The sequence below is a fragment of the Podarcis cretensis genome (genome assembly GCF_951804945.1).
Source record: "Podarcis cretensis genome assembly, chromosome: 8".
NCBI lineage: Eukaryota > Metazoa > Chordata > Lepidosauria > Squamata > Lacertidae > Podarcis > Podarcis cretensis.
This window is the reverse complement of record NC_137177.1, coordinates 1877969-1895825: the sequence shown is the minus strand read 5'-3', so window position 1 is coordinate 1895825 and position 17857 is coordinate 1877969. Positions and strand designations below refer to the sequence as shown.

Here is a 17857-nt window from a genome sequence, read left to right as displayed (position 1 = left end):
GCCTGTGTCTTGGTGCAGGCCAGTCTTCCTCCCCAGCTGCTCAGCTTGAATTATCATGACAATGGCTCCCAAATTACGCCCCATTCAATGCGCCTGCCTTTGATTGATTAACTTACAGTTTCTGTTTGAATAACCCTGGCGCTAAGATGCTGAAGCTGTAATCTCAGAGGGATAGTTAACAGCGCTGGTGTGGGACTGTGGTCTCGGCTCACACGCTCTTTCTTCTTCAGCCTGACCTCTGCTTAAGTGAGCTGGTAATTGAGGAATCCATTAGTATTCTTTTGGAAGGACTGCAGGACTCCGCATATGTTCAAACTGCATCAGATGGCTTTGGGGGGGGGACTGGGGGTGTTACAGAACAGGGAGCCCTGGCTAAGCTGCCAGCCACAGAGCCCTGCTTGGTTAATACCCATTCACAGATAGATTTAACTTTTGGCAGCCTTGCGCTTACTAGCTGCTGCAGCAGCAACAGAATCATAGAACTGCAGACTTGGACGGGACCCAAAGTGTCATCTAGCTCAGTCCCCCTGCAAGGGCAAGGAATCACAGCTAAATATTACCTCTCTTGGTTCTGGGAACACTTTGCAGTCCGGGAGGGAGTTTTTTCTTCCCAGTGATAAATGAAACAACAAGCCAGCTTGAACATAAACTGGCTTGAAACAGATATAACTGGAATAGCTTATCCAGCCCCGCAAAGATTCCCCAGGAAGTGTAGTTCTTGATTTCTGAAGGAGCTGAGACTGTTTGCTAGGTCCCCCTAGATTCTCTGCCTGAAGCCTTGACAGTTAAAGCAGAAAGGCACATCGGCGTGAGCAAAGTCTACCAGCGCAGAGACACGCACCGTCCCTCCTTGACGAAAAATCCCCTCCAAGTATTTGGAGGGGAAAAACGAAGATCAGACATGTGCAGAGCACGAACTCAGTTGCCTTGACTTTCCTGCAAGATGTTTCCCATGGTGACCCTGTTCTCTAAATTGGCTTTCAGATCCCGTAGTGATCCAGCAGCTCCGAAGATCATACAAATACTTTAAAGATTACAGGCAGGTGAGTGAGCCTTCTGTGGTCCTTTTTCAGAATCTGTTCCTGATTCTCCCCAAACGTAAAAATTGGCTTCCCCTAAGTGTCGGCAGGAGCTGTATCCTAACTGGGTTTTTAAAAAGGTAAGTTGCTGTGCAGGCACTTCTGTGTCCCAAGAGTTCAGGCCCTCGGATAAATTTAAAGCAAGTTCCTGGTTGTGGAGAAACACAAGGAGACCTTAACACTCCTTTGCCAGTGTTAAGTGCCGTGACCAGAAGGAAAGCTGGTTTTGTTTTCTCCCGTTGAAACACCTGTTTGCAAATGGGTGCTGCTGCTCTGAATTCTTAGCAGCAGTTTTGTTGATTTCAGCCCAGGGGCACCCAGAGCCTTTGTGCGCGTGTGCCAGTGGCTCTGAACTCTTTCTTCTGTCGGCTTTATGCTCTGCATTTAAGCCAATGTCATGGCTTATTATGGGTTTGTATGTTGAAAACAGTTGTTGCTTTTCCACACACACACACAAAGCTCAGAACTTATAAGTGACATTTGAAGATGGACTCCGGGCATCTAACCGATGAGCTAGTTTTATTTAAACCAAGTCTTACACACAGGAATGCAGGAATCGCAGCTAAAAAACCCCTGACAGATGTCCATCCAGCCTCTGCTTTAAAAATAGAGCCCAAGTTCCAGTGGAGTGCGTTCCACTGTCAAACCGCTCTTCCCTGCAGAAAATTCTTTCTGACGTTCAGTTGGAATCTCCTTTCTTGTGATTTGAATCCACTGGCTCACTTTCTAACCTCTTGAGCAGCAACCCCCCCCCCCCTCAAAAAAACAAGCTTGCCCTTCAGATATCTGAAGATGACTGTCACCTTATTGCCTCTCAGTCTTCTCTTCCCAAACTACCCTTGTGAGATTGAAGTGTGTGCAGGTGGATGGGCTGGTTAGAAAAAGGAAGCAAACCACCAGTCACCAAGCCTGACGGGCCTTGAGTTTTTTGTGACAGTATCTGTATGGCTTCTGCTCCTGGGTTATTGCTTTGCTATCAGCACCTCTGGCGCTGAGAATCCCATCTGCCGCCAGGGTGATAAAATCGCTGGCCTGAACTCTGCCATTGCCAGCGTGCAAGCTGCTTTGAGCCTGACAGCTTTGCTTTGCTTTGGCACTCATGTTCCGTTTAAGGACCATCGCCAGGCACAGCTGGGGGGGGGGAGTCCGCTCTACAAAGACTTTATCCTTGTGGCAGCTGCAAGAACGCACCTTGGCTTTTCGGTCTGCCTGGATACTGTGAAGACTGGCTTTAAAACAAACAGCAGAGTTCGAAGGTCTTTGCAAAGAAAAGAAAAACTTGCACTGTGTACTCTTGTGTTGTATTTCTGTGCTTAATTGAAAGAAGTAATAAAATGTACAGATCAGAACAACTGTTTGGACATAATTGAAGCAGTCTGGATCCGATCCGATCCTCTCCTCTGTATGCAGCTCCGGAACAGCTGCTGCTGCTGCTGCTGTTAATTATTTCCTTCCTTTTTACCAGACCAGAACTGAAGGTGTCATCAGATAATGAAAGATTAAGTTAGAAAGTAATTAAACTCCATTAGCTTTGGCTGGTAGCCCTACTGTGCCCCTATGTCAGGGGTCCTCAAACTTTTTCAGCAGGGGGCCGGTCCTGTTAGAAATTCAGGCTCGGTCAGAGGTATGTGCCTATCTCTCCAGGCACCGGCTGAATTCTTTTGACCTCCCTCCGGCGACTCCCGGCAGGAAAAACACACGAGGTCCGTTCCGGCGATTTTCCTCAGGCTGTGAGAAAAACACACCAACTGCTTCTCCTCCTCCCTGCTCCCTGCATATCCCCAGGGAGGGGAATCAGACTCAGACAGAAATGTATCTACATGTCTTTTATTCCTGTCTTCAGCAGTCATACAGTGAAAGATGTCTAGTCTCTTCAACAATCAGAGAGAAACTCCAAACTCCACCCATGTACATCCTGTACAGGTCATATGACACACACTGAGCTCACATCCTGTGCTCAATAAGGAGAATGGACTGCCCCTTTGTTTCCATGGCAACAGTCACATACATCCTGTCTGGCTTTGCAGCCACAAGCAGCTGACTGAGCTGCTAGAGCCTTTGCTTGCTGCAGCATTGCTGCTTTAGAATAACAGGTCCACTGTCCCTCAGACCTTGTGGGGGCTGGACTATATTTGGGGGGGGGAAATGAACGAGGGACGGTGAGAGGTGCGCAAAAGGGCTCCGGAGAGGGGCTGGCACCAACAGAGCCCAGCCCCCTTCCTCCTCTAGGCAGGGCAGGGAGAAGCCAGGAGGAGGGAGGGAGGAGCCACCACTGCTGTGAGAGGGAAAGGGAAAGAACGCATGCGCGCTGGCGATCCACACGGCGATTCCTGGACTGTCCGCAGGCCAGATTTAGAAGGCAATTGGGCCTGATCCAGCCCACGGACCTTAGTTTGCCTACCCATGCCCTATGTGGACAGAGACAGCCTAACTTCTGTCTCTTACGCTCTGGTAACCTCGTAAGTTGGACGCCCCAAAGGAAGGAAGGGTCTGTCCTCCACTCTTTTAACTGCTGCTGCTCTTTGTTTGTGTCTCCTGCAGATGATCATAGAGCCAACCAGTCCTAAGCTGCTCCCAGACCCCCTGAAGGAGCCCTATTACCAGCCCCCTTACACTCTAGTCATCGAACTCACAGATGTTCTCCTTCATCCGGAATGGTCGGTGCGTATCCATCCTGGGGCAGCATTTAGGGAGGTGTAGCAAACGTACTCATTATCCCCCACCCCACCTGAGTATTACTAGGTCAGATAATAATAATAATAATAATAATAATAATAATAATAATAACAATAACAATAAAAAATTTATTATTTGTACCCCGTCCATCTGGCTGGGTTTCCCCAGCCACTCTGGGCGGCTTCCAACAAAGATGAAAAGTACACTAAAATGTCACATATTAAAAACTTCCCTGAACAGGGCTGCCTTCAGATGTCTTCTGAATGTCAGGTAGTTGTTTATCGCTTTGACATCTGATGGGAGGGCGTTCCACAGGGCGGGCGCCACCACCGAGAAGGCCCTCTGCCTGGTTCCCTGTAACTTGGCCTCTCGCAATGAGGGAAGCGCCAGAAGGCCCTCGGAGCTGGACCTCAGTGTCCGGGCAGAACGATGGGGGAGGAGACGCTCCTTCAGATATAGATAGATTAAGTGATATGGTAGCCTATCCCTTGATGGACAGCACAGGGGACTGTTTCCTGCACTCCTGTTTGCAGTGCAGTAGCTGGGATATGCAGAAAGAGCTGGTTTAGTATTTGGGGACGGGTCATGGACTTTTCCTGGTCTGCTGCCAGCGTTGATCTGTGCTGGTTGGCAAGCGCTCTTTCTGTGCAGCTGGTTCTGTATCTTTCTCCCAAGGCTCCACTTTCTCGCCTCTTGTACCCCAACTGCCCTGACGCTGTTCTCTCCCCCCCCCCCCCCCCCGTTCCCTCAGTTAGTGACCGGCTGGCGCTTCAAGAAGAGGCCAGGCATTGACAACCTGTTCCAGCAGTTGGCGCCTCTCTTTGAAATCGTCATCTTCACCTCTGAAACGGGCATGGTGAGTGCTCTGTCGCTGCCCCCTGCCAGGCATGGCTTGGCTTCCTTAGTCCTGGAGCTAGAGCAAGGCGGAGTTAGCTTCTGACCCTGGGACCCTGATCCCAGGAAGCAAAGATGGCTCTGCCTAGGCGGAAATATAGGTGTGCACCACTTTCCTCCTCCGGCGGCGTATTCCCACACAAACCCTCCCTCCTCCGCTTGCGTGTGTGTTCAGGGTGTGTTAAGAAGGGCTGCAGGGCTGCTTCTCTACCTGCAGCCACTCAGGGCAGGCTGGACAGTGGGAGAGCCTTGAAGGGGGTCGTAAGAATGAAGAAGAAGAAGAAGAAGAAGAAGAAGAAGAAGAAGAAGAAGAAGAAGAAGAAGAAGAAGAGTTTGGATTTGATATCCCGCTTTATCACTACCCTAAGGAGTCTCAAAGCGGCTAACATTCTCCTTTCCCTTCCTCCCCCACAACAAACACTCTGTGTGAGGTGAGTGGGGCTGAGAGACTTCAGAGAAGTGTGACTGGCCCAAGGTCAGCCAGCAGCTGCATGTGGAGGAGCGGAGACGAGAAACCCGGTTCACCAGATTACGAGTCCACCGCTCTTAACCACTACACCACACTGGCTTGTGGAAATGTAACAGCCCAGAGAAAGCAGATCAAGGCTGGAGCCCATACACTCACACTCACACACACACACACACCCCAAATACAGGGGTACCTCGGGTTACAAACGCTTCAGGTTGCAGACTCTGCTAACCCAGAAATAGTGCTTCAGGTTAAGAACTTTGCTTCAGGATGAGAACAGAAATTGTGCAGTGGCAGCACAGCGGCAGCAGGAGGCCCCATTAGCTAAAGTGGTGCTTCAGGTTCAGAACAGTTTCAGGTTAAGTACGGACCTCTGAAGCGAATTAAGTTCTTAACCCGAGGTACCACTGTACACAGTGTAAATCATGCATCTTGAGCACATTTGCCATGTTTTGCTTTTGTTGGATGTGGGGAAAGGACATGAAGGCTCCACCCCAGACTGTTGCCCATCTTATCTCAGAAACCATAAACGCTAGAAGTTTGCTGTTTCATTAAAAAATAAAGAAACACTGGGCTTCTTGACATCCTGAATTCTGTGCCAAGTGCCACATCCCACATCTGCGTGGTGCAAGGGCTGGCAGGGATCCACAGTTGTGGTTGGGGTCGCCAAAGCCTTGCAGCGGAGTCAGGAATTTGTGTTCTGTAGGAAAGGGCCGGCCTGCCGGCCTGCCTGCTCATCTCCTCCTGGGTCAGCCTCCTCCCTTCCACTTCTCCTTTCTCACGCTTGAGTGGCGGGAGGGGAGTCCCACAGGGGAGCGTGCCGCTGCTCATTTGAATATGTATGGGTCCAGCCGGACCGCCATTCAGCCCATTGAATCCAGGCTATTACTGTGCTAATTGAGTGGGCCTGTCCTTGTGGGGAGAGAACAACAGCCCGGCCAGGAGACTTGTGGGCAGAAGACAAGGGAGCAGCCTGGCTTGTTTGCTCTTAGCACATGTGATTCTGTTAAGCCCAGGTCTAAAGCGCTATCTGCGTTCAGAGCTGTGGCTCCAGTAAACAGGGCAAAAGGATGACGTGCGTTAATCTGCGATGCTTCGCGGTTTAACAACCACTTGATGACCCCTTCCTAAAAGAGCAGACACATTAAAGAGGGTGCCTTTTGGTAGCTGGTCCACGTTTATGGAATGCCTTCCAGGGAAAGCCTAGCCTGAGCGTATTTGGGAAGTGGTGCAGGCTTGTCCAGTTTTGAACCGGATGTCAGCATCTCTCTGTCTCGATGGGAGAGTGTGCCTTTCGGCATGAAGTCAAACTGTCGGAAGGTTACAGCGCTTGCTGCGGCTATAGAGACCGATACGGGAGAGACCTGTTTTGTTGCAGCTGGGGCAGATCAATTTTAAGCGACAGCCCTGGCCTATGAGGAGCCACAGCTAAGTCCGTTAGTGGCAGAGTGCCCCACAGCTGGCCAATACCTGAGGCACAGGTTGGCACAGTATCCCTCAGGGAGGTGAGGCTTGTTCCTTTTGCTGGTGCTGCAAGAATAGGCAGGCCAGACCCTTGAGGCCCCTGCTTTATCATTGTGTGTTTGTGTGTAATCAAGCAGTGTGTTTATTCAGGAAATAAATGTGCCAGTACTCCTGAACCAGTATTGTAAGCAGCTGAATGGCATGATGCAGAAAGCACATTCACTTGCTCTTCCTGGACAGTTCCTGGAAATGTGAGGTGATTCCGCTTTCCCCTTCTCCATTCCAGACCGCTTTCCCCCTCATCGACAGCGTGGACCCTCACGGGTTCATCTCCTACCGGCTTTTCCGCGATGCCACGCGCTACATGGATGGGCACCACGTGAAGGTATTTGCAGCCAGGCTTTCCATGGGGGGGGGGGGAGATGCCCAGCGGTGTTTGTGGCCTTGTGTGTTCATGTGCACGTTTATCTCTGGGTGGAGACATCCTGATGGCACCAGGTTGTGCTTGTCATCCCTCTGGGGGAAGGTTACGTCTTTCACAATCAGGATTTTGCTTTTTCTTCCTCCCCTCCACCTGCAAGTTCACCTAATACTTCCGGGAGGGTTTGCTCTTTGGCGAGCATCGATGAGAGGACCCGCTTCAATTCCCAGACTGGATCCCCTGTGCCTCCTTTGAGAGCTGCGGCCAGTTTGGGGTGAGGGTGGGCTTGGCGCTTGACGCAGAGCCCCACAGAGGAGAGCGCCTGCGGGATTTCTTTTCCCTTTTACCAGTTGCATGCCGAGTGTTGGCTGAGCATCTTGATCTTTGCCTCCTCCGGTATTGCCTTAAAATCACCGAGAACGAACATTCTGAAATCTTGACTCTTCACACTGCCACAGGGTTAAGTTCCAGAGAACCCAGAGGGTGAAAATCCACAGGAATGCACTGCAAGGGATTGAGACCTTTTGAACATCCCAACGCTCCCAGTGGGCTCTGGCAAAGGGACGCTGGTCCTCCCTTTCTGCATCTCCTTGCAAAGCGATGTTATGCAGCAGCAACCCGGGCCTCCCTTGCAGCCCTGCCTCCACAGCTGTGTTTCGAACCCGTGGCCCCTCTACCCAGCCTAGGCGAGCGCAAGGCTGGAGCAGCAGGTGCCCTCCTCGTGTTCCGCAATGCGAGTTCCCCTGTGTCTGTGCTCCACAATAGAATGTGGATGGCTTTGCGTCATCGCTGCTGCAAGCCAGCCTGCCTTCTGTCTGTCCTCCCTCCTTCCCTCCCTCCACCTTCCATCTGCTGCCCCGGAGCCTGTGGGGTGTCTTTTTCACTCCATGGCATGTGCGCTTCTGATTGTTGTGGATTCTCTTTTCTTTCTATTTTCCTAAGTGAAAGAGGGGCAGGGGGAGGGGGAGGGGGGGAGGCAGGCAGGCAGAGGAAGGGGGCAAGGAGTTCTCTCCCCCCCACCTGCTGTGAGGAGCGGTTCTGATGTTCCTCAGAGATGGTAAAACTGCAGAAGGCTTGTACTGTAGCTGCAGCGTTGAAGACAGGGAACAGAGAAAGAGGAAAGAAAGATTCTAACGAGGGAGCCTTTGATATAGCAGGAACGCCCATGTGAGTGAGGCGGGGGTGTGGAGTATTTAATGGGACAGTCGAAAGAGGAATGGCTTTCATTCTTTCAAAGAAAATAGTTTTGCATTGCAAGGGAGATTCAAATCAGTTTCTCCCCGCCTCGCCCCTGAAGTTCCTTATTGGGAAGCAAAGTCACAGCAATCTTAATGTTATTGTGACACAAGGCAGGTCCTGTGCCTGTATCGCAGAAATGGATACCTGGATTAAGATTACGTATTAAACTCAAAACGCCAAGAAAAAACCAAAGTTCTGAAGCAGAACAATGGGTGGCAGGGGAGGGGGTGGCAGGGAGGAATCTTCACCAGGAAATTCAAAGGCCATTATTAGATCGCAAGACACAATTTCCATTTCAAGCTCTCTTGAACCTCTCGGGGGGCCTTTGACCCATTTCTCTCATTGTCAAGTAGGCTAGGACAATTGCACCTTGGCAAGTTTCTGCGTCTCTTGCAATGTGCAGGCCCGTCCTAAAACACCTGTTGAGTTGTTTTGGGGGAAGCCAGCCTTGTCTGCTGGTGACCTCTCCAGCCTGCCTCTGTGTGTTTCTCTCGCCAGGACATTTCCTGCCTGAACAGAGATCCCTCAAAAGTGGTGGTGGTGGACTGCAAGAAAGAGGCGTTCCGCTTGCAGCCCTTCAACGGCATGGCTCTGAAGAAGTGGGACGGGAATTCGGACGACCGGACACTCTTCGACCTTGCTGCCTTCCTGAAGAGTAAGGAGACATCTGCCTAAAATAGAATTATAGAATTATGGGATTGTAGAGTCCATCTAGTCCAACCCCCTGCAGTGCCGGAATCTCGGCTGAAGCATCCATGACAGGTGGCCCTCCAGCCTCTGCTTAGAAACCTCCAAGGAAGAAGAGGCCACAACCTCCTGGGGGAGACGGTTCCACCGTCAAACAGCTCTAGCTGTCGGAAAGTTTTTCCTGAGGTTTAGTTGGAATCTTCTTTCTTGTAATTGACTCCATTGGTTTGAGTCCTGCTCTTCAGAGCAGAAAACAAGCTTGTTCTCTCTTCCACGTGAACTATCTAGTCCAGCCTTTCTCAACCTTGGGTTCTCAGATGTCATTGGACTACAGCTCCCATCATCCATAGCCAGCAGGGGCAGCAGTCAGGGATGTTGGGAGGGGTTTTCCAGCAACACCTGAGAACCCCAGGTTGAGAAAGGCTGGGCTATAGGTCGTGGGACGACCCCAAAGCATTTGTAGGATCCTCATCCCTGTCCAAGGGTATTCAGGGAGTGCCTGTTGCACTTATAGTGGCACCTCAGGTTAAGAACTTAATTCGTTCCGGAGGTCCGTTCTTAACCTGAAACTGTTCTTAACCTGAAGCACCACTTTAGCTAATGGGGCCTCCTGCTGCTGCCGTGCTGCCGGAGCACGATTTCTGTTCTCATCCTGAAGCAAAGTTCTTAACCCGAGGTAATATTTGTGGATTAGCGGAGTCTGTAACTTGAAGTGTATGTAACCCGAGGTACCACTGTATCCATGGCAGTGTCAGGGTGCAGAACTTCAAGGTCAAACAATCTCCTGTTTCGAAACGCAGCAGATTTCTGACTCCCACCGCTGCAGAGAGGAGCTACCTGGCGTGTAGGCACTGCCGGGTGGAATACAGGAAACCCAAGAGGAGACCCATCTTCTGCCTTCTTCACTGCCAAGGCTAGGGCTGGGGAAAGGATCCCTGCCTGGAACCCTGGAGCAGGGGTCAGCAAACTTTTTCAGCAGGGGGCCGATCCACTGTCCCTCAGACCTTGTGGGGGGACAGACTATATTTTTTGGGGGGAGGGGGGAATGAACGAATTCCTATGCCCCACAAATAACCTAGAGATGCATTTTACAGTGGTGCCCCGCAAGACGAATGCCTTGCAAGATGAAAAACTCGCTAGACGAAAGGGTTTTCCATTTTTCGAGGTGCTTCGCAAGATGAATTTCCCTATGGGCTTGCTTCCTTTTTCTTAAAGCCGTTAGTACCCAGGGAATCCGCGCTCCGCAAGACGAAAAAATCGCAAGACGAAAAGACTCACGGAACGAATTAATTTTGTCTTGCGAGGCACCACTGTAATTAAAAGGGCACATTCTACTCATGTAAAAACACACTGATTCCTGGACCGTCCAGGGGCTGGGTTTAGAAGGCGATTGGGCCAGATCCGGGCCCCGGACCTTAGTTTGCCTACCCATGCCCTGGAGAGAGTAAACATTTCCTGAGCTAGATGCAGCAATGGTCTGACTCAGGGACATAAGGAAGCTGCCCTCTACTGTGTCACTAATACATAAAACATGTACATGACCCGGGCTGATTCTCCTTTAATGCTTGTTGCCTCCCTCTTGCCTGGCAGCCATTGCCTTGAGTGGCGTAGAAGACGTCCGGACCGTGCTGGAAAACTACTCCTTGGAAGAGGACCCACTGGAGGCATTCAAGCGCAGGCAGTCACAGCTGGAACAGGTGAGGAGGAGTGCAGAGCCAGGGCTGGGGGCTTTGTCTTGGGGTGGGGGAGGCTGCTACTGCTTTGGTGAAGCCCTTAAACATGGTCAGGGTGCTGGGGTTGCAGAGTCACCATCCCAGTCGCTTCGTTGGGAAATCCTGGTTTCCCTGCTAATAAAGTATAAATCTTTTAGCTTACCGTATTTTTTGCTCTATAGAACTCACTTTTTCCCTCCTAAAAAGTAAGGGGAAATGTGTGTGCGTCTTATGGAGCGAATGCAGGCTGCGCAGCTATCACAGAAGCCAGAACAGCAAGAGGGTTCGCTGCGCAGTGATCCCTCTTGCTGTTCTGGCTTCTGAGATGCAGAATATTTTTTTTCTTATTTTCCTCCTCCAAAAACTAGGTGCGTCTTGTGGTCTGGTGCGTCTTATAGAGCGAAAAATACGGTACTTAGAATGTTCTAAGCTCACTACCATCTCGTATGGTGAGGCCAGCCCAGCGGGCAAAAATGCTGCTGGAGAAAGGCCCACACTCAATACATATCTTAGGCCAAGTTTGGCTTTTGCAGACAGTGGGGTCCCAGAAGATTTTTTGCGTTCCACCGCCATGTCTTGGTTGGTTCTCCTTTTTCTCATGGGAAGGCAAGTGCCTCAGAGGATCTGCAGAATGCCTTCTCCACGCATTGGCCTAGTTCAACCTCACATTAAACCACAGTTTAAAGCAAACCATGGTTTACTGTCACGTGAGCAGCATGCTGGTGCATGCAGCAAAAAAATAATAATCATGCAGCTCTTCCCCTGCACTGCTGTGCTCCTGCAAACAAAACAAGCAGCTGAGTCTGCCCTTCCGCACCATTCAATCCTGGGCTTGCGGTTTGTTTTTCTCCAAACCCACCCTGGGCAAGCAACCAAGGTTTGCTGATCATCTGCACGAAGGCAGTTTAAAAACAAGTCTCTAGCCTAACGTGGCAGGTGAGCCAAGCTGCTGAGTTACTCTGCTAGCCTCCTTGACACGTCCACATGTACGGGAATGGGATCGGCAGGGCTCGGGGCGGCAGCCTTCCTGGATTCCTTGGTGGTGACCAGGCTCCCGTTTGTGTCGCCTCTCCTTTTGCAGGAAGAGCAGCAACGCCTCGCTGACCTCTCCCAGCACAAGAAGCAGCAGCTCTTCCTGGGCTCCCTGGCAAGCCGGCTGTGGCCTCGCTCCAAGCAGCAGTGACGCCGGCGCCTTCGAGGGACAGCCACGCTGCCCACAGAAACAGACTCCTCAGCCGCTCTGGTCTCTGGAGGCAACAGCCACACTTGAGGGTGCGGCACAGACTTTGCCCCCCCCCCCAAAGCCAGGGGCTGCAAGTGCTGGCACCCACCGTCTCATCCTTCCCTTAAATTCCAGCAGCAATATCCCCACCGAGCTGTGCGCATGGACTGGGATCTCTCTTTTTCCAGGGGAGGAACTCTTCTGGAGCAGCAGGATTTGTGGTGGCCTGTTGAGCAGCCTCTCCTGTGCACAGCCAAGGAAGTGAGCCTCGCCATCCCAGCTAGGAAAGGGGGGAGGATGGGGGGGCGCAGTGTTCTCCTAGATCGCCTCCGGACCGGTCTCTCGCACCCTGCTATCATGTTCCCTTCAGGCTCCAGGCCCTGCTGCTACTCTTCTGGGGCAAACAGAAATGAATGTTGGGTGTACTCTGAAATAAACGGCCATCTTTCTAGCGAAGGCGCTGTCGGGCCCTGTTTCCCCAGCCAGAATGTGTGAATGCGTGCGCACAGGAGTCTTCATCCTATCATTTAGATAGGAACCTGCTTCCTAAGAGACTGCCTCTTTTCCAGTGCGACTTCCCTGGCCCCACCTTCTCCCCACCTTGACAACTCAGTGCAGGAAAATCAGCTCCAGTCTTCCTCCGGAGTCCAGGTCCGGATGTAAACAGGAAAGGGAGCCAGCTGGGGATATGCTGGGCTAGAGTGGGGTGGGGTGGAGTGTGGAGGGCTGTGGGCTTTTATAGAGGAGGAGCACACAGCCGTCGGAGGGGGTTTTGCTCCTGCTCCGCTGTTGTGCTGCATTTTAAAAAATGACTTGTGGTTTCCCACCACCCCCTTCCCTGTAAATGTCAGTAAAACCCTCTGGGGCAGGGATTTCTACTGGTGCTTAGGACTGTCCCTCTCAGCCCAAATATATAATACGTGTTTTGCTGCAAAAGTAACGGGATGTTGGACAGCTAAGCATCTTAGGAACACCAGCTTCAGATGACACCAAACTGGGAGGGGTGGCTAACACCCCAGAGGACAGGATCACACTTCAAAACGACCTTGACACATTAGAGAACTGGGCCAAAACAAACAAGATGAATTTTAACAGGGAGAAATGTAAAGTACTGCACTTGGGCAAAAAAAATGAGAGGCACAAATACAAGATGGGTGACACCTGGCTTGAGAGCAGTACATGTGAAAAGGATATAGGAGTCTTGGTTGACCGCAAACTTGACATGAGCCAACAGTGTGACGCGCCAGCTAAAAAAGCCAATGCAATTCTGGGCTGCATCAATAGGAGTATAGCATCTAGATCAAGGGAAGTAATAGTGCCACTGTATTCTGCTCTGGTCAGACCTCACCTGGAGTACTGTGTCCAGTTCTGGGCACCACAGTTCAAGAAGGACACGGACAAACTGGAACGTGTCCAGAGGAGGGCAACCAAAATGGTCCAAGGCCTGGAAACGATGCCTTATGAGGAACGGCTAAGGGAGCTGGGCATGTTTAGCCTGGAGAAGAGGAGGTTAAGGGGTGATATGATAGCCATGTTCAAATATAGAAAAGGATGTCACATAGAGGAGGGAGAAAGGTTGTTTTCTGCTGCTCCAGAGAAGCGGACACGGAGCAATGGCTCCAAACTACAAGAAAGAAGATTCCACCTAAACATTCGGAAGAACTTCCTGACAGTAAGAGCTGTTTGACAGTGGAATTTGCTGCCCAGGAGTGTGGTGGAGTCTCCTTCTTTGGAGGTCTTTAAGCAGAGGCTTGACAACCATATGTCAGGAGTGCTCTGATGGTGTTTCCTGCTTGGCAGGGGGTTGGACTCGATGGCCCTTGTGGTCTCTTCCAACTCTATGATTCTATGACCAAGTTGCCAGAGTCAAGAGAAAAAGCTGGGCAATAGGAGTTGAGTGGGAAACTGATGTGTTGGAAGTGGAGAGGAATTTGTAGATTGGGGTGTGTGGGGTGTGTGTGGACTGTCTGTAGCTGAGGAACGTGGCCAAAAGCAGCCACCCAGGTAGCAATACTCTGCCTCCTTCCCGCACAGGCGCAACTCTTGCGCAAAGATGTGCTGCAGTGGCTCTGGCTTGCTGCAGCTGGGGCAGGTGCAATACCTGCAAGTGTGAGTCCACAGTCTCTGACTGTGAACTGGCCAGAACGGCTGCCAAGTTCCGTGTGAGCAAACCAGTTTCAAACCAAAGCACAGCACATGCCCCCGACCCCCAGCATTTGCGCCCAGCCCACGTGGTACAGAGCGATGCCTGGTCCCTCTTGGATTAACAGCAGGCCTGGTGAGTCGCTGGCACCAATTCCCTTCCTGGTCTTTTTTTCCAGGGCAGCTGAAAATGCTGTGTGTGTGTTTGTGTGTGTGTGTTTTTCCGCCTTCCTTACCTTATTCTTCTTAGAAAGAATGGGGGGGGGGCAGGGAAAGACACTTCCTGGCAGGAACTGAATCCAGATCTTTCCCACACTCTCCCCCCCCCCTTTCTCCTCTTCTTCCCCCAAAGAAAATCCCTTTCCAGGCTGTCTAAGGTGGGGAACATGAGAGGAATAAACAGCTGGAGGTGGGGGGGGGAGGCACAGAAGTGTTTAGAACATAAACAGGACGTGACTCTGGAAGGAGATCTGCATCCCCTCCTAGCTGATTTTTAAATTGCAGGGTTACTTTGCACTGATATCCCCCCCCCCTTTGCAGCCAAACAACAGGAAGGAGAGGGGGGTGGCTTCTCTGTGCGCCGTGTGTGTTGGGGGGCGGAGTAATTTCAGACTTGGCGGAGGAGGGGGGTGCCTTCCAAAAAGCCATGCGCAGGGTTGTCTGTTTTTCAAAAGAATACAATGCCAAATTAAAAAATCACTGGAAGGTCAGAAATTAACCTAAGCATGCACATCCAGCTACACCATAAAGAGGTCACATCCTGCCCTACCAAAATGAAAGATGAAAGCCAATTAAGAGCCAAATCCCTTGGGAATGAGGAGTGCCTTTGCCTGAGGACTATAGTTAGGCAACGATGGTACCAGGCAAGGTTTCCCAGGGAGAACATTGCCACAGCTGGGGAGCCACCACTGAAAAGGCTCTTTCTCTCTGGACTTCTTCCTGCATCCTGAATTGGCTGTTTGTTGGCGCTTTGGGTGGCATAAATAGTGTGGCTTCTGTTGTATTGATCGGTGCTAGGCTAAGCACCTGACCCCATCGTCATCACCATCATGTGATGGGAGAGTTCTGTTTATTATCTATGTATTCCATTTATTTATATCCCAAGGAAAAGGTGGAATCTATCTAATGGTTATCAGTAAGATAACAAGGAAAATAAGGTTTGTTGATGGCCACACAGTCCACGCTTTCGTGACTGCCTTGACTCAAGGTGTATCGTACGCGCTTCTCTTCCCATTTTATCTACATAGCAACCCTGTGAGGTAGGTTCAGGCTCAAGGAATCTGGCTGGCCCAAGGTCACCCAGGGAGCATGACTGATCAGGGATTTGAACCCTGGTCTCTCCTGGGTTTTATTCCGGCACACTAACCACTGCACCAGAGGGTTACGCTGTGGGTTAAACCACAGAGCCTAGGACTTGCTGATCAGAAGGTCGGCGGTTCGAATCCCCGCAACGGGGTGAGCTCCCGTTGCTCGGTCCCTGCTCCTGCCAACCTAGCAGTTTGAAAGCACGTCAAAGTGCAAGTAGATAAATAGGTACCGCTCCGGCGGGAAGGTAAACAGCATTTCCGTGCGCTGCTCTGGTTCGCCAGAAGCGGCTTAGTCATGCTGGCCACATGACCCGGAAGCTGTACGCCGGCTCCCTCGGCCAGTAAAGTGAGATGAGCACCGCAACCCCAGATTCGGTCAAGACTGGACCTAATGGTCAGGGGTCCCTTTACCTTTACCTTTAACCACTACGCCATGCTGACGTTTGAGGCCGAGGAGCTGGTTCTGCTGAGGGTGGCTTGGCCAAGGCAGCACAGCTGCTGTGTTGAAAACTACGGACAATCCAGCCTTCACACACACACACACACACACACACACACACACACACACACACACCAGCTGTTCTGCACAGCAGTCTTCTGGGGCTGATAGTCCAAAACAGCTGGAAGACCCCAGGAAGGCTGCATTAAAGGTAAAGGTACCCCTGCCCGTATGGGCCAGTCTTGACAGACTCTGGGGTTGTGCGCCCATCTCACTTAAGAGGCCAGGGGCCAGCGCTGTCCGGAGACACTTCCGGGTCACGTGGCCAGCGTGACATCGCTGCTCTGGCGAGCCAGAGCCGCACACGGAAACGCCGTTTACCTTCCCGCTGGTAAGCGGTCCCTATTTATCTACTTGCACCCGGAGGTGCTTTCGAACTGCTAGGTTGGCAGGCGCTGGGACCGAGCAGCGGGAGCGCACCCCGCCGCAGGGATTCGAACCGCTGACCTTTCGATCGGCAAGTCCTAGGCACTGAGGCTTTAACCCACAGCGCCACCTGCGTCCCATTAAGTGACCCCTAAAAGCTGCAGGTTGCTGAGCTGTCGTTTTTGGACCTAATTCAAACCTCACACTCTGCCTTGAAGCTTGGGAGGGATGAGGCTGCTAATCTGGGATATAATTGTCCTCTGTTTCCCCCCCTCTCTCTCTCACACACACACAAGGTTGCAGTTCGACTTGCAGGGCCTGTGTCCTTCCCCACCACCTCCGATAAATAAATAAATCCCAGTGTTGCCAAGGTCTTGTCTCATTGCTTCCTGTTTGGCGTGTATAATGAATCCGTTTCCTGCACCTTTTGACATTACCTCACCCCCGGGCTGCTGTTCTGCATCCCGTCCCCCCCCCCCCCCCCAGCCTCCCATTGCTCACCCGGGCTTGGTTCAGTAGAGCAGAAGCTGCAAGAGAGGCGATTCAGTGTGTGAATGAAGAAAATCTGGAGGGTAATATAATAATAATTATTTATTTATTTACACCCCGCCCATCTGGCTGGGTTTCCCCAGCCACTCTGGGCGGCTTCCAACAAAACACTAAATACAATAACCTATGAAACATTAAAAGCTTCCCTAAACAGGGCTGCCTTCAGATGTCTTCTAAAAGTTTGGTAGCTATTTTTCTCTTTGACATCTGGTGGGAGGGTGTTCCACAGGGCAGGTGCCACTACCAAGAAGGCCCTCTGCCTTGTTCCCTGTAACTTGGCCAGACGGAGTGAAAGAGGTGCGGGTCGGCTCCTTGGTTTACTCTGGAGAAGGAATAATAATAATAATAATAATAATAATAATAATAATAATTTTATTATTTATACCCCACCCATCTGGCTGGGCTTCCCCACCCACTCTGGACAGCGTCCAACACAATATTAAAATACAGTAATGCCTCAAACATTAAAAGCTTCCCTAAACAGGGCTGCCTTCAGATGTCGTCTAAAAGTCTGGTAGTTGTTGTTCTCTTTGGCATCTGGTGGGAGGGCGTTCCACAGGGCGGGTGCCACTACCGAGAAGGCCCTCTGCCTGCTTCCCTGTAACTTGGCTTCTCGCAGGGAGGGAACCGCCGGAAGGCCCTCAGAGATGGACCTCAGTGTCGGGCAGAACGATGGGGGTGGAGACACTCCTTCAGGTATACTGGGCCTTTGAGGCCGTTTAGGGCTTTCAAGGTCAGCACCAACACTTTGAATTGTGCTCAGAAACGGACTGGGAACCAATGTAGGTCTTTCAGGACCGGTGTTATGTGGTCTCGGTGGCCGCTCCCAGTCCCGTCTGGCTGCCGCATTCTGGATTAGTTGCAGTTTCCGGGTCACCTTCAAAGGTCGCCCCATGTAAAGCGCATGGCAGTAGTCCAAGCAGGAGATAACCAGAGCATGCACCACTCTGGCGAGACAGTCTGCAGGCAGGGAGGGTCTCATCCATCCTGCATATTAGATGGAGCTTGTAGATAGCTGCCCTGGACACAGAATGGACCTGTGCTTCCATGGACAGCTGTGAATCCAGAATGACTCCCAGGCTGCGCACCTGGTCCTTCAGGGACACAGTTACCCCATTCAGGACCAGGAAG

General features: G+C 51.4%; 1 protein-coding gene across 1 annotated transcript in view; it reads left to right on the top strand.

Moving 5' to 3' along the window:
• The window catches only part of TIMM50 (translocase of inner mitochondrial membrane 50), a 38485-nt gene extending 26166 nt beyond the window's left edge, over positions 1–12319 (top strand). The window contains exons 5-11 of the mRNA XM_079985638.1: positions 985–1043; positions 3621–3740; positions 4507–4611; positions 6869–6967; positions 8741–8897; positions 10520–10626; positions 11723–12319. Of these exons, the coding sequence (XP_079841764.1) occupies positions 985–1043; positions 3621–3740; positions 4507–4611; positions 6869–6967; positions 8741–8897; positions 10520–10626; positions 11723–11824 (749 nt within the window). The 3' untranslated portion in view covers positions 11825–12319. The remainder of the gene's footprint in view (positions 1–984; positions 1044–3620; positions 3741–4506; positions 4612–6868; positions 6968–8740; positions 8898–10519; positions 10627–11722) is intronic.
• Positions 12320–17857: the final 5538 nt, after the last annotated feature.